Source organism: Catharus ustulatus, chromosome 4, assembly GCF_009819885.2.
Source record: "Catharus ustulatus isolate bCatUst1 chromosome 4, bCatUst1.pri.v2, whole genome shotgun sequence".
Classification (NCBI taxonomy): Eukaryota; Metazoa; Chordata; class Aves; order Passeriformes; family Turdidae; genus Catharus; species Catharus ustulatus.
In genome coordinates, this window is record NC_046224.1 from 7,450,285 (window position 1) to 7,472,847 (window position 22,563).

General features: G+C 47.1%; 1 protein-coding gene across 8 annotated transcripts in view; it reads right to left on the minus strand.

The window, feature by feature from the left end:
* FRMD4A (FERM domain containing 4A) overlaps window positions 1-22,563 on the minus strand; it is a 357,007-nt gene that overhangs the window by 120,000 nt on the left and 214,444 nt on the right. For all 8 annotated transcript variants that reach the window (XM_033057883.1, XM_033057884.1, XM_033057885.2 and 5 more), the window contains one exon: window positions 6,453-6,518. In XM_033057883.1, the coding sequence (XP_032913774.1) occupies window positions 6,453-6,518 (66 nt within the window). The remainder of the gene's footprint in view (window positions 1-6,452; window positions 6,519-22,563) is intronic.

The window sequence follows — 22,563 nt, forward strand, 5'->3', positions numbered from 1 at the left end:
AGGCTGTGAAGGGGCAATTGTTTGCTTTGTCCCAGTGATATAAATCCCACTTCAGACACTGCTTGGCAGGATCCTTCTGAGTCGATCCAAAGCTTTGGACTGTCATAATTTTTAATGTCAAGGATGTTAAAACATCCAATTTGCAATTTTGCAAACACTTGCTGAGCTGGGCTGGACTATATTCTCACTCTTGCTGTAGTAAATCAGGATTTGTTTCTGAAAGAAACCAGAAAGAAACCACTGCAATTTGGGAAAATAAAACCACATTTCTAGAAGGCATATTTGAGCCCCCTTCAGCTCAGACTAATTTAAAATTATGATCCAAATTCAATGTTTTCACATTTTCTCACAGTGAGGGACTCCTGCCAGAGTCCTGGTAGAAAACTCCTCTCAAGTTCAGCCTGGTCTCCAGTTATTTGCAGCCCTACAGAAAACATGCTTTTTTATTTTGGAGAGGAGCAACACACCACCCCACAACCTTCAGAGCCACTCAGGGGTCAGTTATCAAATCACTTCTGAGCCCTTGCATGAAGTTGAAGGAACATTTTTCAGCAGCTTCACTGCAGGCATGGAGAGGCTGGGTGGGAAGAGGGGATGCAGGGATCTCTCCTCAGGCCCTCACCAAGGGCATCATGGAGCCCATCCCAGCTCTCCATGCCCAGCAGGATATGCCCTGTAGACAACTCCAAGAATATATTCACTGAGCAGCTCCTGCAAGGGTGTAGGGATTGCAGTGGGGCTGGCAGGGCAGTGTTTACCTCCATGCTTGCTCCCAGCCCAGCTCTGGCTGCCACTGCCTTCCACAGGGATGGTTAAAAACGCCTTTGGAGCAGAGCCTGGTGCTCTGCAGGGACCAGAGCTGCCTCTCCCCCATGGCACAGACAGCTACTGGCACCCAAACATCTCCATTTACGGTCAGGGCTGCACAGCTGCATTTCTGCATCAGCCCTGGAGCTGATGTTTCCTAAAGGATCCCCAGTTTTGGCAGTGGAGCAGGGCTGGACCCCATTCTTCTGCAATTATCGTGGCTTCCCCGGGGAGACCGAGGCCGTCCTGGGGCTTGTTTATCCCACACTGAGGATGGGATATACTGCTGGTCCTCATGCAAAGCCTGTATCCAGAGTTAGGCAGCTTCTTCTGATGTAGGCAGATGCCAGCCTCAGCACCACCTAAAGGGAAACCTTGGCAGCCCAGGTAACCACCCTGCTCACTGGCATACAGAAGTTAGGAAGTAAGAAAACATGGATTTAAAACCCCATGGATTGCAAGTTCCTGATCTTGAGCAGTACTGAAAATACTGCAAAAACTACAACAGATCCTTGGGAGGAGAGCAGACCATTTTATTTCTCCCTCCAGCCATAAGTGGAGCTCCTGCTCTCAAAAGGTGCCATTGCTTCCCCAGGACAGTGAGCCTCAGGCTGGTGCCAGCCAGGCAGATCCCAAGGAGTGAGGTGTGCTCCAAACCGAGCACCTCCACCGGGATGGCCACGCTGGTGACAGCCCTGCATGTGGCAGGGAGTCAGCAGCCCACAAGGCACTTTGCCAGCCTGGCTCTCAGCTCCAGTGCCTCCCAGTCTGGCTGGGAGGTGGTTCCTGGGGATGGAGATGCTGCACCATGGCAGGCACACTGCAAACAAATCCTGGGCTCCTGAAAGCCTCACTTGCTCAAAGCAGAGTTGGTTTCAAGCAAAGTAAAAAGCAATGTTCAGTGCATCCCGTTAATTTTGGCTGTGCCTGTACATGTATCACTGCTAATGTGTTTCTGGATGCACCTGCATGGCAGCTGGGAGATAGAAATGCTGCAAGAAGAGTTATTCAAAAAGTGTCACCATGGACACATAGGTGAGTTAATCACCAAAATACTTATGGGTGGTGCTGACCTCCCCATCTCTCCCTGGCTCAGTGCTTCCTGGGAGGAAGGTTAGAAACAAATTGCCCAGTTATTTCCTGCAATCAAATTGCAGAGCTTTCAGACCCCACAGACAGCTCTGCTCAGACGAGCTCCATTTCTGCAATAGCTCCTCCAGAGAGAAAGAATTAGGAGGCTTAACACTTTGGGATGACAGTTGCTGGAGCTGCTGTCAGATAACAGGCACCACCAGCCCGTGCAGGAGCTGGGATCAAGCCAGGCTGCCTGATTCAGCCATCCCAGAAAAAAAAAGGCATGTTTATAAAACCCACATGAAAAGGAACGAATTGCCAATTACACAAAAGTCTTTAAATAAAGCACCACAAACCTTTCATGTGCAGCAGACAAATGATACATGGTCACTGGGAAATAATATAACAGAGAGGGAGGCTGTGAGTGGGGAATGGAGGAAATCCATTTTCCAGAAGTATGAAAATGGACTTGCTCACTGAAAAAGATTAGCTGGATAAAGCCAAACACTTTAAAAAAAGAACTTTATTAGAAACTAAACATGCATCAAACAGAAACAGGAAAAAAAACCCCAGACTGTAAAATCCAAGGAGCCACACTCTGCTCCTGCTCAGAAAGAAAAAACTGTCAAAAAATCATGCTGTGTAAACTTGCCACACACCCCAGATCTTCAACAGGCATTTATCAAATGAAACACACACCAAATGCAACTCTTCTGCTTAATCCCAAGTCAAACAGCCTTTGAGTTTCAGACCCTCAGGAAGAGATTTCCATATGATCCTCCTCTGTCTCTGTTTATGATTAGCCCTTCTAAATTTCAGCATTTATCTGACAAAACACATTGGGGAGGGTTTTCTTTTATCCACAAAGCCTGTGTTTCTGCTTTTCCTTAGCTGCTGCTGCACCACTCTGCAGCTGCTTGACTTGAGAGGACAAGACTTCAGCCAAGTCCCTTTGTTTGAGTAAAGCCAGCATCTCTTTCCTGATGATGGTAACCCCAAGCCCTTGCATTATGTGCCAACATGAAGCAAGCCAACATTCACAGAAGGGGTTATAAATGCTGCCTCTGAGCCAAAATCTCACTTTTGGGGTACAGTAATGCAAATAAAACCTAGATCTCTGGTGGGTCCTACTGGCAATAGCTGTGTGGCCTGTCAGAGGGGTTTTGCAGTTTTGGGAGGGAATTTGTGGTGTCAGAACATCTCAATCTGGCCTGGCAGAGCTGTCACACTGAGCCACTGCTGACTCTTGCAAGCAGAAGCACCAGTTCCACTCCCTGTCCTCCTGCAGCCTGGAGTATGGTCCTCATTACCCACCAATTGATATGTTTCAAATGGAATATTCATAAACCCCCTAGTCTGATCACAGCTAATTCACAAAAAGGGAGTACATTTGCTCAATACACTGCTTTTTTGCAAACACTCTGATTGTTCCCAGATGCATCTGGTTTTCCCCAGCAGCACTTCAGGCGGGATAGGAAATAATTTCAGCTCCCCAGAGTCTCTGGCCAAAGCTGTTCCAAGATGCTCCAGGATCTCCCTCCTGCATCCCTTTGAGGGAGCAGCTCTCTCCTTCAATCAGAACCAGCTTCTTCTGCTGTTTTCCTTCTACACCAAAAAGGAGTGCCCCAAAGATGATCAGAGGGCTGGAGCATCTCTCCCATGAAGAAAAGAGGAGAGAGCTGGGCTTGTTCATCCCCAGGAGAAGGCTCCAGGGAGAGTTCACTGCAGCCTTCCAGTACTTAAAGGAGTCTTATTAGAAAGAGGGAGAGTTACTTTTTCCATAGGCAGATAGAGAAGGGAAAAGGGAGTACTGCTTTAAACTAAAAAAAAAAGGAGGGATTTAGATTAGGTGTTAGGAAGAAATTCTTTACTCAGTTCTAGTGAAAGGTGGCCCTGCCCATGGCAAGGGGAGTGAAAACAAATGGTTTTTAAGATCCCTTCCAATCCAAACCTTTCTGTGATTCTGTGACTCTATGAAAATACAGCAGCAGGATCCCTGAACCCTGCTCCAGGCAGAGCACCTGATACCACACACACAAGCACTGAAAGGTGATGTAAAGCCAGATCCAGATTAGGCTGTTATTTTGATCTCACCTGTGGAGAGAAATCAAGTTTACTGATTACCAATGCTCTTTCCTAAATTCTCATAGGAGTGGAAAAGCTTTCAGCAAAGGTTGAGGTTGATGAAAAGGAGGAAATTTCACATGAGAATTTGAGAGACTGACTCCTGAGCAATTCAAGCCAATGCAGGTCTAGATCTTGAGGCCTAACAAAGCTACAGAGGAACCTCTTTTATGGTAAAACCCAGCTAAACCAAAAATACAGCTTTGAAGTGATAGCCAGAAGCCTGGGCTTGGATGAACATTTTATTTACAGCTTCAAGAAAAGGTAACACTAATAAAAACAACGGCGCTCAGAACTTACAAAACAACTTTTATCTGAAATCTCATTATAAGATACAAACAATATGGGTCAGCTGGTGAGATTTCCCCTAGCAAAGTGCATGTTGCTCCCAGAGGGAGCCCAGTCCCTTGGGACAAAGAGCTGCCCATCTTGGTAGGCTCAGCCCACTGCTGCTGAGGGAACAGCTCCAGGAGCACCCCAGTGCTGGTGGCTTTGCCTGTGCTTTGCAGGCAGGCAAACCAAAGTGGTGTGCCCATGTCTGCAAGGAGTGTCAGAACTGCAGATATCCTCAAGTCTAAAACATCCACTTTCCTCTTCATCTGCTCCACCCAAAAGTGATTTCACCCTGACTAAAAGCTACCTAACAGCGTTGTGACTAAGCCAGAAAAGCATCTGAGATGCCTCAGTGGGGATTCCTGTACAGATGGGGGCAGGGGGAACTCAGAGATCTGAGTACTGTGTGCAGCAGAGGTTACTGCTTTTTCTGAGCATGAATTTTTCATCATCACCCTCCTGGCTTCCCCCATTCACACATTACTTGAAAACAGCAAAACGATTTGTTGTACTAATAAAATTCAACCATGGGTCACTTGCAAACTAGTTAGTGTGATTTACAGAGCAATTTGCTTCCTATATTGATTACAAGGAATTCCATTGAAGGTGTGATCAAACACTTAATATCACATGACACCATTTCTGCTCCCTTGGAAGTGGGCACATCTTCCCACACCATCCTTGGCTGTCATCTTCCTGTGGTTTTTTTAGAGTTATTGATCAAACCCCAAATAAGTAGGTTGGCCAGGGCAGCTCACATAGATTTCCTGCAGTATATTTTAAGCTGTGATTATTAATATACTGAGTAGTGCTTTAGCAGAGCTTTCTCCAATAGTCCATTTTAATTTTTAATTGAACTAAGAAAAATTACAAAAGGCATTTAGATGAAATAGGAAGCCAAGTGCTGTGTCCTTGTGATGAAGGTGACTAAACTTCCCCCCAGCCAGCTGCAAAGCATCAGAGAACCTGGTGCAGCCTATGCAGAGACCATTGGTGTGGTGTTTTGTTTTAATTAGTCATCCTGATTTAGGTGTTCTCATTCCACCACTGGCCTGACTCATGGTTATCCAGGCACTCTCTGAACACACTGTGTGTCAGGGGCAGCTGAGGGATTTCACCTCCTAGATGACCATGTGCTTAAAAAACATTATCCATTAACAGTTTTGTAATGGCATTTTTAAGCAACTTTCCAGAAAGCAAGGCTGAATGTGTTTCCTGCGATTCAAGTCTCCTTCAGCCATCCCCATTCAGGTTTGCTGGTGCTGGGAAGGATCCTTTTCCCCCTCCCATCTTATCAGCTGTAGCCAGGGCATTTGGGTGCTATGGGAAGTTTCATTTCCTGCTGCTTTGGCTGCCTGTGGCTGCCTGTGGAAGCCTTTGTGAAAGGAAAGACATTCTTCTAATTCTTGTTATTAACCCATTGGGGATCTCTGAGACAGGAGCCAAAAATGTCAGGAAAGTGTAGGCTGCTACAGCTTTCACCAGCCCATCCTTACAAAGCCACCACCAGACTCTCATTGTTTCCAGTCTTCCTTCATTATTTCAAAAATAAAAAATAAGGCAGATGGAACATGGACTATTTTAATACATATTTGTGTTTGACACATGAATCTACAAGAAATGCCTGCCTGTGGCATCACCACCACAGCATCTTCTGTTGCCAACCACATTCCCAGTGCAAGTGAGAGCATGGGCATAATCTCTTTGTGGAGCCCAGCAATGAAGCCCAGCAATTTAGGATGGCAAGCAGAGAAGCTGGAGGTATTTTAAGCAGATGCAATGCATTTCTCACAGACAAGCAGTGCCTCAAAAGTATAGTTAAGAGATATAACAACAGTGTCAAAAATGACCAGAGGTGCTTTTCTATCTCACTGTCAGGGACTGGGACAGTTTTGGCACAGAATAAAGTAAAAATATGTCTTGAATTAGTCCTTCCCACAGATATGCCTTTGCAGATCCTTCCCAGGCAGCACTAGTGCAGCTTCCCTGAGCTCTGCAGGCAATCACAGCGTGAAGCTGCTGAGAAATCCAGCTGAAAACCCTTTTCTCTCCCCATCCTGGTGAAAACCCATGGCTGTAGCAAACTATCAAATGCTGAAACGTGCAGTTCCTACCTGAACAAGGAGCTCCAGCTTCCTGTCATCAAGGAGGTGCACTTGGCATCTGCGACCCTCTGTCATCTGCAAGAGAGAAGAGGAATGTGTGTCAGGGTGTTACAGCTCAGCACGTGGCTTCTGGCCTCCCCCAGCACAAGTTGGAGGCTTTCATTCAATGCAGTCATTTTGGTTTATGTTTACTTATTTCTTTTTAAATTAATCCCCCTTCTTTTGGCACCAGGGTAAAGAAAAGGCTGGAAGGAGAAAAAGAAAAGCCCCCCTGGTAGCTGTCATGGAGTGGTGTCTGATGCCTGCTTGGATGCAGCTGCCAGGAGGGTGTTCCAGTGTGCACAAAGGGGTGGGTTGCAGCCCAGGGGCCCTGATGTTTCATATTGAAGTCTCCAGCTCTGCAGCTGGCTTGGCTGGCAGAGACATCGAGGCAAGTTTCCCCAAGCCCCTCAACAGCAGTGATCCAGCCATGCCAGTACTGTGGAGCAGGGTCCTCCCTGGCCTGTGCTGATGGTGCTCCCTGGAGCGGCACCAGGTGCTTGTTTAGCCCTGAATCCTGAAATGGGCTTGTCCTACTTGGAGTATCCTATTGAAGATGTACCCCAGGAGCCACTGGTCCATAGTTTGGGGTCCTAAGAAATAAATGAGCTGAGGTCTGAGGCAGCTCCTCTACAGTACATCAAGCCTTCTCTTACACTGTGAGTGAGGAGCAGCTTCACTTTGCAGAGTTACAGATCCCAGCTCAGTCCCACAGAGCCCTTCAGAGACAGGCACAATCCCACTATCTGTTAATGGGATATGGGCAGCCTTAAGCCTCTTTGGCTCTTGGAAATCCCTTTCCCAGCACGACTTAGGCAGCACACAGGCATAACCCAGTGTGGGCTTGCCCTACAACACTCATGCACACCTGGAGTCACGTAGGCACAGACCCAGCACAGCCCCACAGCTCAGCTTAGCCCCCCAGGGACCCACCACCCCCAGCCAAGACACCTAACTGAGCTTTGCATGGATCCATAGCTCAATTTAATAATATTGTTTGCCATGGTGAATCCTAAAGTCTCACCAGAAGGGACAGAGAATCCACAGGATCCCCCTGGGGCGGTCATAGACTGCTGGAAACTTGAATGCTGCAGCATCCTGGACATTCCTGCCCTCCTCCATCACCTCTTCCCACCACTGCCAGCTGAGCTGAGCTCCTGACACAAAGCTGCCTTGCAGAGAGTGGGAAGTGTGCTTGGGAGGGTTAACTGAGGACAGCTCAGTTTTCTGCTTCAGCTCTTTGGGTTAAAAATCAGCTGCTCCTGTGGCTGATGAGGTTGGATGTGCTGGCATCCAGGAGGCAGTGGTGGATGCTCCACCATCAACTTTGTCCACTCAAGAATCCAGGCATTGTGTGGTCCTTGCCACAGGATCTGCAGCCTCAGCCATCTCCAGCAGCATCAGCCTCATCCTGCTGTCTCAGCACAGGAGCCCATCAGCCTCTTCTGGGAGCTTCTGTCCTCCCTCCTGACAGCTCTGTCCCACATCCATCCCTCCCTTTCCTGGTACCACACTGAAGCAAGTCTTACCCAACCTCTTCTGCAAAACAAAGATTCAAGTATTCCAACAACTCTACTGAACCTCAAGGTGGCCATTGAAGATGCATATTTTATTATGAGAGAACTTCAGTCAAAAAGAGCTTTTCCCTTCAACTCACCCACAGTTTTCAATTCTGGAAGGCACAATCCCATGCCATTCATGCAGAATTTTTGTTGTTATTCATATCAACACACCTCTGAGTATCCTGCACACCAAATAACATCACTTTCCTTCTCTTCTTCCATCAGTACAACTGGAGCCCTGGCATTGCAGCCAAAGGAAAGCTTTGTAAAACAAAGCTTCTCATAAATGTCAGCCAGTTACCGCCATGGCAATAAATTGTCTTATGAGAATTTCCTCCAGTAAGAAATGTTATGCAAAATATGGCTTCTCCTAAGGTGTATTACTCAGTGAGCGAGATTTTTCACTATTAAACAGCTTTCAGCTCAGTTGTAAAACTATGCCAGAGGCTCACAGAAGGGTTTTGCAATGCTTACTCCTGCTTGGAAGAGTTGTGTGGGTCATGTTCACACAGGCATGGGGATCTGCAAGCTTCCTTCATGGGGCTTCCCCAGCAGATAAACTCTGAGTGCTTGAGCTGTGCTTTCACATCTCCCTCATCTTCTTACTGTCACATATGCACTGTGCCTCCAAGATGGGGAATATGCACCAATATTCCAGCTTTAACATGAGTTTACCCAAGGCAAGAGATAAAAGCAGTGAGTTTATCATGGCGATGGCAGGGATGGAAACACAGTCCAGCTCTCGTGTGTTATGCTCCATTGGCTATAACAAAGTTACAATATGAATAAAAGAAGATGAAAGTAGGATGAGGGAACATTTTCTGAGATGTCTGGCTTTGTGCTGTAGTGTTTCAGCAAAGCTCTTGCTTCCCCTGCAGAGCTTCTTTAGCTCTCTGTGCTTTTCCAGCCTGGAGTTTCATAACCCCTTAGTGCCTTCACTACTAAAAGAAATCCCAAATGCAAACAGCTGGGAACATGAATAAATATCGGAATAAAGCAAAGCTCTGAAATGCAGCACATGATGGTTGACTAATTGAAAGGCATTTCATGAACATCCCTTGAAGCTCAGCAGGTCCACAGGTTGGAGATGTGCTACAGCGCTTCCTTCCTCCAGCCATGGGGCTTTTCATTCGCTTAGAAATGAGCAGTGCTTTCCAAGAGAAGAGAAAAGAAGGTAGAGACAGGCTTCCTACTTGATACCAGCTAAAATATGATGGTCCTGCCCTCCCTCCTTTTTGCTTTATTATTCCACCAGGTGTCTGAAGCCCACATTATGTGCTTTTTTGCATTGTTGGATCAATACAAATTCTGCTAGTTTAGAGGAAGAAACAGGAACATTTCAAAGCACAGTGAGAAGGCCCTGATTTAGCACAGTCTGTCTGGGTAAAATATGCTGCCTCTGACAAATTGGCTGCTCTGCACTCTCTGCTGCACTGCCATGCATGGGGCTGTTGCTGGCTCCTGTGAAACCAATCAGGGAATGCTTTCTGCTTCCCTGTGCAACCAGAGAACGGCAATCAACAACACCTAAGCCCTATGGAGGGAGCAGGAGGACACCAAAATAAGCTGAGAGTACCAGAGTTTGGGTGGAGGGAGACCACAGGACTAAATTGAGGTTCTCCTTTCCCAAGGCCCTTACCCAGAGAAGAATGGAGAGAACTAAGCTAAGAGGAACTTGAACTAAGAGGCACAAAGGCATAGCTTTTCCTTCACCTTGAAAAAGCAAAATCCACCAAAGGGATGAGAAACAATGGTTGAGCAGACTTCCTGACAGAAGAGGAGGACACTTGATGTGGAAGGGAAATGGGAGTTCAGTCCTGATTAAGCCCTGGTTTTCACAGTGAGCTCAGTGAGATTTCCTGTACCAACACAGTCCCCCACTTTCCTTCTGGAGGAAAAGATCCCTCTTTCCTAACTCCAGAAATTAAAAAGCCAAGTTCAGCCTAACAGTTGAGATGCCCTTGATGCTCAAAGCAGAGAGAACACTCAAACACTTCCAGTGAGGTGAGACAGTTCCTGATGGAGTTCCACAGCTATTCCTGCTGCTCACTCAGCTGCAGCTCTGCCTGTAGATACAGGATGCTGCATCCACACCAATCTCTCAGATTTCCAAAGGTCCTCAAGACATGGGAAGAGGTGGGACTGTGTTACACACTCCTGAGTGCTAACAGTTCACCCATATGGCACTGGGTGTGAATATGGGCCACGAGCATCTCATGGGGCAGACTTAACACGAGCTCAGATGGAAATTATGCGCCAAAATGCAGAACACATTTTTTCCCACTAAAACAGCTCAGAAAGTCACTTTTTTTTCCCTGAAAATCTGCCACTGATTTTAGTGCCTGCACATGCAGCATGACCCCCCAAGTGCTTGAAGAACTGAGCATGAGTGCTTTTAAAAAGCTCTGTCATTTATATGCATGAGTATGTAAAGACTAGGGATAATATATCTTCAATACTCAAACACAGATACTGCTTCTAAGGCACATGAAGACCTGAAGCAACGTGTCTGTGTGGCTGAGGAGCTGGAGTAGTCTGCAGGAGGGCTGACTGTACACAGGGCATGCATTCTTTTTCTGCTCCTTGGCTTCCGCACTTTGAGGATGAGAAAACTGATCCTAAGCTTTGCAAAACGTTTTGAGGTCCATCAGTGACAGCAAGTCCTGACTTATATGTTTGTTTACTCTAACAGAGAGATGCTACAGAAAGGAAATCTGCCTTGTGGTTACTCATGGGATCTTCTGAATCGCAGCTGTTTTTCTCAAGGAAAGGACGTTTTAGTTACCTTTATCACAAGACTTTAAATCTCCTTTGGAGGCTTCTACCCAAATATTTACACAGCGGGTTTCCTAGGGAAGGCAGGCTGGCGGTGTTTTGCTTTGTGCCATGAAGTGCTCTGATGACTGCCCTCCTCTATTCATCTTCACTCTAACTCAAACATTGTCTCGGAGAATCCTGTAAACTGTCTGTGACACAGCCCCAAAACCTCCACAACGCTCAGCTAATCCCTGTACACGCAACACTTTGTCACTAAATTATCACAACTGCCCACAGAACTGCTCCATCAACACAAACAGCCAAGGCGATGGGAGGAAACGACTCCAAAGAGAACCTTTCCCTTTCAAAATGAAAAAACCCTCCTGGTGAAAGTGCTGTCACACTAAATAACTCAAAGGCATCAAATGCAAATGCTATTTACAATGTCAGTTCTATAAATATCCGTGGCACGTTTCATTAGCCAGTAACTGCAGGAATAAAGAAGAATACAGTGTTTTCTTCCTTGAATCACATCAGAAATTATAATTGGAGGCAGAATCTTTCCTAAATGCTCACTGCCTGTACGGGAGGCAATTACTGTGCTGAATCCACAAAAATCTGTGTCACCCTGTCCACTGTTTGGACAGAGCTGCTGAAAGGAGATAGGGAGAGATGACAGCCCACTGATTACAGTAAACTCTTAGATTAAACATCCTGCTCCCACTTGACCACTTCTTACTGCCTTCTCATCCTGGCAACTCCTAAGCTTGTCGAGAGAGGGAGGGAGGGAGGAAAAGCAGCGTGTTTTTGACATCTGCACAGCTTTGTGCATGTGGCAGCACTTCACTTTGCTGAACTGGGGCCAGTCTGGCAAGCAGCTGCCTGTCACACTGACCAGCACTGCCTCTTCCTGTGCCTGCATCCATCTGCTGTCTCCTGTCCTACACTCACACTTCAGGACCCTGGGGGAATGCACTATCTTTCTTTTTATGCCATGTGTTTGCAGGGCATCCTCCCGATTGCTGGTCTGCATCTGCACCTAATAAATGTTACTGGTGGTGGCTGGGATGAGGATGGCTGTGAGACAGTGTGCAAAGAGCTGAGCTACAGGGCTGACCCTTGATGGGGACCTGGGAGAGGGGCCATGAGGAGGAGGAGCACTGGCTGGGCTCTGCCTTTGGGGCTTGCTTGTTTTTGCAGTCATAGAATCAGTCATTAAGGTTGGAAAGACTTCCAAGAACACCAAGCCCAGCCTTCAACCAAACACCATCATGCCCACTGAACTACATTGTTTTTCAGACACTTCCAAGGATGGTCGCTCCACTTCCCTGGAAGGCCTGTTCCAATGCTTAAATCTGGTCCTTTAGGTGTGACTCAATGGGAAAAACACCTAATGAAGAGGAGGAGGATAACTCTTGGTGCAAACCTGTCCCAGCCATGAGGCTTGCCCACTGCCCTGCACTGGTGAGCACATCACCATGGTCTGCAGCACTGCTCATGCCATCCTCTGGTCCAAGCCCAGTGCCCTCACACTTACTCAGTTCCCTGCTCTTCCTTTTCACTAAAATGGGCAATGTCTGAGGCACTTGTGCCTTAGTGGCTTGAAGCTCTGAGGATGTGAGACAGTCAGGAAAAACTATTGCTTCTCAATACAGTCCTCCTTTCCAATATTTATTTCCACAAGGCTTTCCTAGATAAATGGTGAATAGTTTGTGTTATTGTTTATTTCAAGACGCATAAAAATTATTTTTAATTTACTCCTGGCTTGTGAGCAGAGGTCCACGTAGCCTGTTCTGAACATGAGCTGGGCTTTCTGAAATAAGCATGAATGGTTTGGGTTGGAAGGGACTGTAGAGACCATCTAACTCCAACCCTTGTGCCACAGGGAGGGATGCCACCCACTAGATCAGGTTGCTCAGAGCCCCAACCAACCTGGCCTTGAACACTTCCAGGAACTGGGTGTGAAGTAGGAACCCATTATACAATACTTTGTCATTCAAATTTGCTCATACTATTATTTCTTAAGGGAAAGACTATTTGGTACTCTGGAATAGGAGAGGTTAGCTGTAAGCCAGTTGTTTTTTTCCCCAGGGAAGGGTATGCCAGCTGTATCTCAGGCATTTGTCACCTTCTAGCAGTACTTTGGTAAGAAAACCAAGATGTTGCATATTCAAACGAACAGGAACAACCTTTTAAGTATTCCATTTCAAGGGAACTTAATCACAAATGGAGCTTTGAAGCTGAGAAGAAAGGCCACAGAAATACGCTGTAGATAAGGATGATGGTGATATGAAGAGAAGTAGCCAATGGCTGATGCATAGCCAGACTTCATCTTCTAAAGCAGTGTGGGTTTCCCTGTAATGGAAGTGCTTTGAGGCTCTGTGAAATACATGCACATTCACAGCTGGCCAGAAAAAAGAAGCTGAAAATGATGCAGCACTTCCCACAGGTTTGATAGCACCAGAGGAATGTATCGTGTGCGAGGCCTTTGGCTTTCCCTGTGAGCTTCTTTATCCCAGTCCTTGAAAAATTAATGTCCTTTCCAATGGATTAGTGAACAGAGGAAAAATTGTCAAAACCGTGGTTGCAGACACAGCTCATAAAATCCTCACCTATCCCCCAAGAAGAGAGTGGTGCTTGACATTGCCCATCGCATGGGGGATCTGCACAGGGGTGTGTTTAAGAGGGGTTGCACCGAGAGATGCAACCATTTCTGCAAAGGCTCATTTGTCAGGAGAGAGGAGAACAGCTTCAGTAATTGGAAAGCAAGAGTCCTCCTCGAGAGGGGAGGTGGATGGTGTGAGCTGTGGTGTCACCCTGTCAGAACTCCGTTCATTCCAACGGATGGCGCGACCCAGCCATTGTGTGGGGGCTGACAGGGAGCTGTGGGACAAAAATTAAGGCGAGCTGCAGGCTGAGTGACCTGGTGACTTCCCTGTTTTGTCTTAGGAGCTGACAAAAGAATTCCTGGCCTGCCCAGGGGCTTCTCACTTCCTCCACACTGTGCTTTCCAGCCTTGCTCAGACCCAGCATCGCCCAGAGACATCTGCACAGGTTATTTTTCATGCTTCCCCTAAACAGCACTCAGCAAAAATGCTCTGATTCAGCAAAGCCCATAGCTGTGTCCATAAATCCCCTTTATTTCAGTGTGACATAAGCAAGTGTTTAAGTGGCTTACTGTATCAGGGCTGAAATGAAAAACCGTCTCCTACGGTCCTTAAGTCCATTTACAACATCAAGCAATAACTCTCAGGCGAACTTTAAAGCTGGGAATGCCACGTCTTAACCTCAAAACACTTGGTGCTTGAGCTGTGTAGTCAGAATGAAATCTAATTCCAGCACCACGTTTTAAACTGAGGCAGATGCCTAAATTACTGCTCTGAGCATGGCCAGCCTCAACAGCCTGATTTCAGTGATATCCTGAGATAAGAAACTCCTTTCCTGGACAGACTGGCTTCCTCACTAGAATGGAGGCTGTGCTGGTTTAGGTCACGTATTGTTTTCTTTCTTGAAAATAATACTGATCTAAATCTCTTCAAATACAAAGGGAAGCAGGAATTCTTGCACCCTCCCTGCCTTCTGATGTTGAGGCAGGAGGAGAGGGCATTCCCAATGCAGACTTTTTACTATGTCTGACTCCTGTGCCCCTATAACTCTTCCCTTCCCTTTCTTGGCAAGGAAATAAACCATTTGCCAGTTTAAAAATATACCAGCTTCCAAGAATTATCCCCACTATTTACAAGGCAGGAGTGGAGAGTGCAGGAGTTTTGACATGGTTAGTCAGAGCATCCTCTGAGCTCTGGAGCTAAGGGTGACCACAGGGAGGTTACACATTCTTTGGTATTATTTATTATTTTTAGTCTCACTTGACTCAGCTGGTCACAGATGTCTTGAACCTTACAGACTTGAAACCCCACCTGCACGCAGCAGAAGTGTGTTTTGATAAACCTTAACTCAGTGGTCAGTTGTGCAGGTGGCTCAACATGGTCACCTGCTTTGGGCCAGCATTCTTAGGTCAATTTTAACATGCCAGAGCTGTTAAAACTTTGCCTCAAATTTGGATCTTGTAACTGTCTCCTCCATTTTTACTTGGGAAGCCCATGTTGTTCCTACAGCCTTTCTGTACAGGCAGCAAGCTGGCTGCACCCAGCAATGGGTAAGAGAATAAATAAAAAATAAAGAATAGTGCAAAAGAGGCAGCCCAGCTGTTCCTCCTCCCACCAGCTTGGGGCTCTTCCCTGCTGGCAGCACTGTCAGGCAGAGGAATTTTGAATGAATCAGGGGATGGGGCTTCCAGCCTGTCCCAAAAGACTTCCCTGCACAGCCTCACAGACCTGGTAGATCAGCTCCTGCCTGGAGCCAACACCAAGCACTGGTAAGAGAGGAAGAGCTGCAGTCCTGCTCAGAATTCCATCACTTCTTACAGAGCAGATGATGAGCTGTTCACTTTTAGGGCATCTCTAGATCTGGTGAAACCACCTGATCCATATGAAACCACTACAGCCAAAGGATTGCATCCTATGGGAAGTGCAAGGGGAATGGCAAGGGCAGCCACAGCCTCATCCCACCTTACAGACTTGGGACTATTCATTCAGACTATGCTATTCCTCTGCATGCCAAAGTAATGCCCAAAGACTAAAAAAACTGCCAACACAAGAAAAAAACATTGCAAAAAATAGTCCCCCTCACACCTGTGTTAATAAGACAACAGCAGATAATCTTCCTTGCTATCAGCTTCCCAGTTAACACTCAAAATATCTTGCCCTGTACATAAACTTCTCCTAATCCAACTCAGCTCAGCCAAACTCTGTGAACATCTTTATTTGGTGAGCTTTTCTTTTTTATTTCCCCCAGGGTGAACTTATTTTTTGGATAATAATCCCTCTAAGGCAAATTATGCAGTTTCATCCCATGTTTGCACATTGCATAGGAGAGCTGTGATCTGTCATTTGGCTTGCCAGTCCCTAATGCAGCCCAAAGAAGTGAATATCAACAGCAGAGCTAAAATGGGAGGCCCAGAGGGAAAGAGGGAAAAGGATCTCTAGTCTCTTTGCACAAGAACAAGCAGAGTGGTCCTGGGACAGGTGCTTCATCAACTTGTGAGCATACCTGTGCTTCAAGAAAACCAAAATAAGGCTTGGAAGGGTCTTGCTTCCCCTGGAAGAACTCTGTATTCACTCAGTTTGCTATGCACAAAGGACACAGCGTGATCTAAGGGAAAATGATCCAAATTATCTATGAGGGAAATCCTTTACCAATGAAGGACTTGGAAGTCTTTTATAAGTCACATCAACTTCTTTGTGGGGACTCCTGGTCACCTTCTGGCTCATTCCCTACTATATTCTGCAGCAAGCACTGTGAGTCATCATAGGATAATGACCATATGGCAATAAAGTACATGGCAATAAATTACTATTATTATTACTGTTTTTCCCAAAGATGTTATCATGTCTGTTAAGTTCTCCTACACCTGACTTTTTAAAATTCCTTGTAAACACTCATAAAATTTTAATTTTTTGTACAGTTTCACGCTTGAAACGTGGCATACTTTCAGCAAAATGTTCCAGATATCACTTGTTTGTGCATGCAGAAAGGGTGTAATTACATGAGAGCATCCAAGTCTTCTGGGAACACATTCACAGGAGGTTTTGTTTAGTTATAGAAGAAAACAGGACAATTTATTTGCTATTGAAACTAATGTGATTTGCTGGAGAAAAAAAAAATCAATGTGGGTTGATGACCAAAGTGACCCAAGGCAGTGGAAGTGATAGTATGTGTGAAATATTTTCAAGGCACAAATTAAGATTTATGGCTTGAAGTGTCCTTTTAGTGCTCATTGAGTGTTTTGTATCTACTGTATCACTAAGCCTTGGGAGGTGTGAGTGGTGCTGGTCTGATCAATGGAGCCAAGGCACTGGGCAGTGCATCACTCAGGTACTGTAACAGAGTGGGTCAATAGAGAGCACTGAGCAGTGTTATATATAATACATAATAGAAAACACTTACCAAAGTCATTCCAGATGTGGAAAACAAACAAACAAAAAAAACCCCAAAATGTTAATCTATGTACAGAACTGTTGGTTTTGGGGTTTTTTTCGACTTCTTGTTTTGAATTACACTCCAAGGACTGATATGCTTCCAGTGGGAAAATATGTGACTGGGTTGTTTGCAGCCACTGCTAATCAGCAGTTTGACACACATCTGATGTCCAGAGCCAGGGCTGTGGCTGTGCCCAGGCTGGGCAGCTGCCAGCAGTTCTGCCAGAGCAGCAGCAGCTGACAGGGTCACTGCAGGGTGGGCATCATCCCCCAGCTGGCTTTCACAGGCAGGACAGGGTGAGATGCAGAGCACTTTCAGATGACAAGCAGCTGACTCATCCTCAGAGATGCAGGTGTTTTCAGAAGTCAGTGCTGCTTGCAGAGGTCTGGTTTGACCCTTTCTGCTCCCACTTTGCTCCTGAGTGCATCCATTGCTGAGCAGAGCTGGGGCTGCAGGGCTGGGACATTTCCCATGGGCTCTGCTGCTCACCCTGCATGAGGGGTAGGAAGGGGTCCAACCTGCCTTCTCTGCTCCTGACAGCTCCTGATGTTGAACACTTGTGTCTGGTGAGGACCAGAGCTCAGACTAGCCCCACCTGAGGCTCAAGCAGGCAAAACTACTTTCAGGACATAGCCTGTGAATTTATACCCCCATTCACTGCCTGACTATTGCATCACCTGTATTGAGAATTCTTTGGTTATTGGTGCAGTGAAACCAGGTTGTCTCTGGCATCAGGGCATCTTATGACAGACTAAATATGGACAGTCTGTAACCTCTGCAAAGGAGAGACCTGGAATAATCACCTCAACACAAACCTGTTTTTTATCATATGCCTCTGCTTTTTAAGAGCCAGGGAAGGATGTTCCTTTCTGGAACTAAACTCAGCAGCTCTTTAGTACTATGAAGAATCAATGCACAAGATTTAAGGATGGGAAGAGAAGAGGGAACAGCCTGATGCAATGTCTGCAAACTCAGCAGCTGGATCTGATACCCCTGAGCCCTAAGCTCCTCAGATTCAATAGATTCAATATCCATTTTGGAGCAGCCTTGTATCATGTACACAATCAGCTGTGGCTGTGAGAGGGGACTGAGAAAGTGAGGACACAGCCCAGCACTGCTGGATTTGCAGATTTCCCTCAGAACTGCCATCAGCCCTTCCAGAGCATTTCAGAAGGCACCTTGCATGGTGCAACACAGAGGCTAAGCAGACTCGATGCTTCCTGCTGGTTCTCCCTGGTCTTGATGGGGAACAAGTCTCTTTCCCCAATTCCCACCACCTCCTGCAGCACAAGCCCAGGTGACACCTTCACTGACTGCATAACCACCCCAGCAGGGATGCAAAGCATCCCTGGGAGCCCAGACCACTCAGACAGAACTTTTTTCTCTTTTGGATTTTGCAGTTCAGAATTGCAGAAGACAGTGGAAGTTACGTTCCAAATTTATTTTCCAGCATGCTTCCACGCTGGGGGGAGGATGTGTGTGTGCACAAAGGAAGCACTGTGTTTGATTACACATCCCCTAAATCATCCCTGTCCCCTTGTGTGCCCCATTTCACCAGGAAATGAGTGTGTGAGCACACACGTGGCAGCCACGTGTTGGGATGATGGGTGTCTTCACAAAACCCTGGGTGGGGGTGGCCAGGAGAGACGTTCCTCATGCACAGCAAGGACAAAACCATGTTTAAATGTGGAAAAACCTCAATCCACACTCGCCTCTCTAGCACAGGTGCCACATTTCAGCTTCAAATTTTGTGCTGCCTTTTCAAGCTGCTCACTTGATGCAGCAGTTTTCCATCGTCTGCTCGTCCTGCATAAACCCAGGGTCAGCCTTGTGGCTGCTCCACTGTCTCCAAAGCACTTCCCTGCATGAAATATTTCAGCTGGGAAGGACAGGATGCCAGCAGCGCTTACAGCGTGTGTGGTACAGCTGCAGCCACGGAAACCCAAACATGGGTGGGTTTATTTTGATTGGGAGATCTGGAGACTTCTAAGAATAAAAATAAATAAATAAATAAATAATCTAAACACTAGAGCCTGAGCCTAGTGGGTTGGCAAGCCCAACAACCATTGTCAAAATGTTAGGTGTTAGGTGTGGAAGTGTACATACAAAAGGATTTCTCTAGCCAAAATGGGAATATCTACCTCTTTTTGGTTTGCAGCTTTCATTGGACCTTTTTACAATGAATTTAAATAATAAAAAGTCAACTTGCCTACCTTTTCTTCTGCCTCAATGACTTTTCCCAAAGATTACTACACTAAATCACACTTCATTCCACCAGTGCAGGCAGAGGGTGAAAAGATCATTTAGCTTCCCACTAGTGATCTTTTCTTGAGGGTGGGGACACAGCAACTGTTCCACACCATTCTGTGAAAATGTCACAGAGAAGCTCAGGACAACACAGAAGTATTGTCTCTCTGTTAGGAAAGGAGCAAAGTGGGTTGTAAACAAGAACATTGTTGATGGCACTGGAAATCAGATGGTCCCAGCTCCTCTGGACTCCTCTGCACTTTAAGGCTGGGCAAGGGCTGAAGTCTCACCTCACCTCACCCCATCCCAGGGTATCTGGCACCAGACTTGGGGGCCTCAGAGGTGCATCACACAGCCATGAATCAGAGATGCACTGGTAAGGGGAGGTACAGCAGGGTGTTCTCTCTTTTTTGGCAGGCAGCCCACTAGAGCCAAACACAGGCAAGGAGCAAACCTTCAGGCTGACACCAACTCGTGAGTAGATGGGAGTGCAAAGGTGACTTGGAGCAGAGGAGACAGGATCAAAACTTGTGTGCTTGCGATTCATCAACATGAAAGTGCTCCCAGAAGCTCAGAACTGATCAAATATCTGTCTGGGGTCCTGTCTCAGTGTCAGATCAGAGAGAAAAGCAATCAAAGTCATTTCTGGTCCTTGACAAGGTTCATGCCCAGAAAAGAAGACAGGGGCTCCAACTCATTGTGCAGCCTCATAAAATTGTAGCTTTCTAGGACATGGCACATACTGAGATTTACAGGAGGGCTAGGGATTAAGTTTTATAAGTTTTCATATATTTCTTTTGGGAGCAGAAGAAATATCAGTGGATGTTGTCAGTTGCAGTGGTCACTGAGGTCATGCTAGGCAATGCACTGCTGGCTCAGGGAACCTGAGGGAGGCTGGGACAACCTGGGATTTGGAGCTGGAGGAGGCTTGTAAGCAATTCCATCAGAGCTTAACCTTGTCAGACCTTGCTGCCTGCTGGGCTGCTGTGCTCTGCTTGCACTGGAGCTGCAGGGCAATTCTCTCCTCCAGCTGCTGGAAGGAGTGAAGCAGCAAGTATGACTGGAGACTGACATTGCAGAGTGACCTTGGGAGCCAGCTGTGCACCCCATCCTGTGGTAAAGCATGGGGATCCCAGAGAGCTTCTGTTACCTGCTCTTATGGCTGACCCCATAGCACATCCCCCCAGCTTCCCAAGAGATGGGCATTTGTGGGATGGCTCCTTCCTACATGGAGATTCTGGGTGCAGCTCAGAGAACCAGGAACCTTGATTTCCTCAAACACAGAGCATTTTGAGTAAAAGATACCCAATTTCCTGAGAGCTGAGTGTAAGTGTGACCCTGTGCATGACAGCAGCCTTTGCTTGTCCCAGCAATCCAGCTCACCAGAAGTGGGTCATACAGTGCCTTTCTGCATCTTCAGGGGACACCACTAAGCCCTGACCCCAAATTTGGTTAATGCTGGATCAACACACTCCTTAATACCTTATCCACGTGTCATCCCTCTTGCAATGCATGACCCTTCCTTCACAGTCCAGCTTGAGACTTCAGTGACTCCCCAGCCCCTTTCTGATTCCCCCTAATGCAGGATTTTCTCCTGCATCCATACCTGCAGTTTTACTTTGGCTTTGCTGTTGAGCTGCACTCAAAACTGATTCAAGCCTTCTGCTACTCCTCACACAGTAACAGTAGCAGCAAAGGGGATATGTACCACTGTAATTACCTGTGATGTGTGGGACTACACTCCATGACTTGGGAATTCTTCCCCAGCCTTATGTCCCTCTTAACAACACCCAGTGCACTGGCTGAAGCTCTTGACCTGGCTAAATAGTTTGACAGGATCTCTCTCTGCACCAAGTGATGCTGCATTGCTGTAGGGCCCTGAACAATCCAATGCTGTGACCACAGGTATCATCAAATATTAAGTTGTATTTTTAATGCAATTACCAGTTCAGACATGCGACAACAGGACCACCAGAAACAGTCTACAAGTAGAAAAGAGTGGCTTGTCCAAAAGGGTTGTGGGTGGCTCACTGGTGCATCAATGCTCAAATGACAGCAGAGATCCCATTTTTTTAGCTTGGGTGTTTAAAACAAAAAATCACCTGAGAACAAAATATTTATTTTCCACGTGCATAAATCCACATGCTATGCTCCACTGGTGCACTTCTCCCTTCTGTGGGAACTGATCACACAGCATGATGGATGAGCAATGCCAACTCCTTCAGCCTGTCTGGTCCTCTGAGGGACACAGCTAACCTTAGCAGCAGTACAAGGTGGTAGTGAGCTGAAGACCCTTCAAAATATCCCCTCTTGTACCAAGAAGCAATAAATCCTTACCTCCTCATGCTTCTGCCACAGCCCCCTTGCTCAGCAGCAAAGCTGGGCTGCAGAAACCACCCCACGAGCAGCTCACCCTCCTGCAGAGCATGGCACTACCTGCCTGGCACCAGTGCTTAAAAACACCTTCCAAATATTAATGTTTGGAAGAGAACAGGCTTCTGTAACTTGTGCCAGGAAGGTCGAGCCAAGCAGCTCTGAGCCACCAAGCTGCACCATCTCCCGGCCAGGGTCAGCATCGTGTTTCTAGTGTGCAGGCAGCATCACCCCGAGGAGAAGGGGATCAGCCTGGGGGGTTTAGCTCCAGCGGGAGTTTTCTGGTGCCTGGCAGGCAGTTCTAGGCAGGGAAGATGGCACAGACACCCACGCCCGTAACACCCCCTCCATGCTTGGGTGGGGGATGCGCATCAGCCCCCGGGCGCCAATCCAGAGGGAAGCGGGTCCGAGACACCCCGACATCCATCTGGGGCTGGGCAGAGCCGGACCCAGCCTTGCCGACCCCCGGGGCACGGGAAAGCCCGGCTGAGCCGAGCCGAGCCGAGCCGAGCCGGGGAGGGCAGCGCCGGCAGAGGCACCACACCCCCTTGGCCGCTGCAAAGGCCAGCGGGGCCGGCGTTTTTGTTCAGGACGATGTTTTAAAATCCCAAACCAACAAGCCTGGAGTTCAGCTTTCCCTGCGACCTGACTCGCCTGGGAGAGATTTGCTAGATCGCTCCGCATCTGTGTGTGCTGTATCGCTAAACCGCTGCCAGGGCTATTATTAGAAACAATTGTCTCTCCTGGAGATTTTACAGAGAGGTTCTAAACAACTTTTCTCCTGCCCTCCCCAGCAGCCAGCGGGTAACAATGCGGCCAAGAAAGAGCCCTCCTTACGCGGAGCCAGCCCGCAAGGCGTGCGGATGGATGTACTCCCATCCAGGCACAGTTAGGAAGCTGAGCTGTACATTTGTCTTCTCTAGCCCTGAATCTGGAGCAACTTTTCTATTCCCCATTCAGGAAAAGGTGCACATGGGGAAGGAAAAAGAAGCCGGGGGCTTTCCTGCTAGCGAAGCCCCCGGCTCTGCATTAAACTTGCTGCAGCCATTTGGGGAGGGAAGGAGCAGTCCATCTTGGCAGTCAGTGGGGACAGGCAGGCAGAT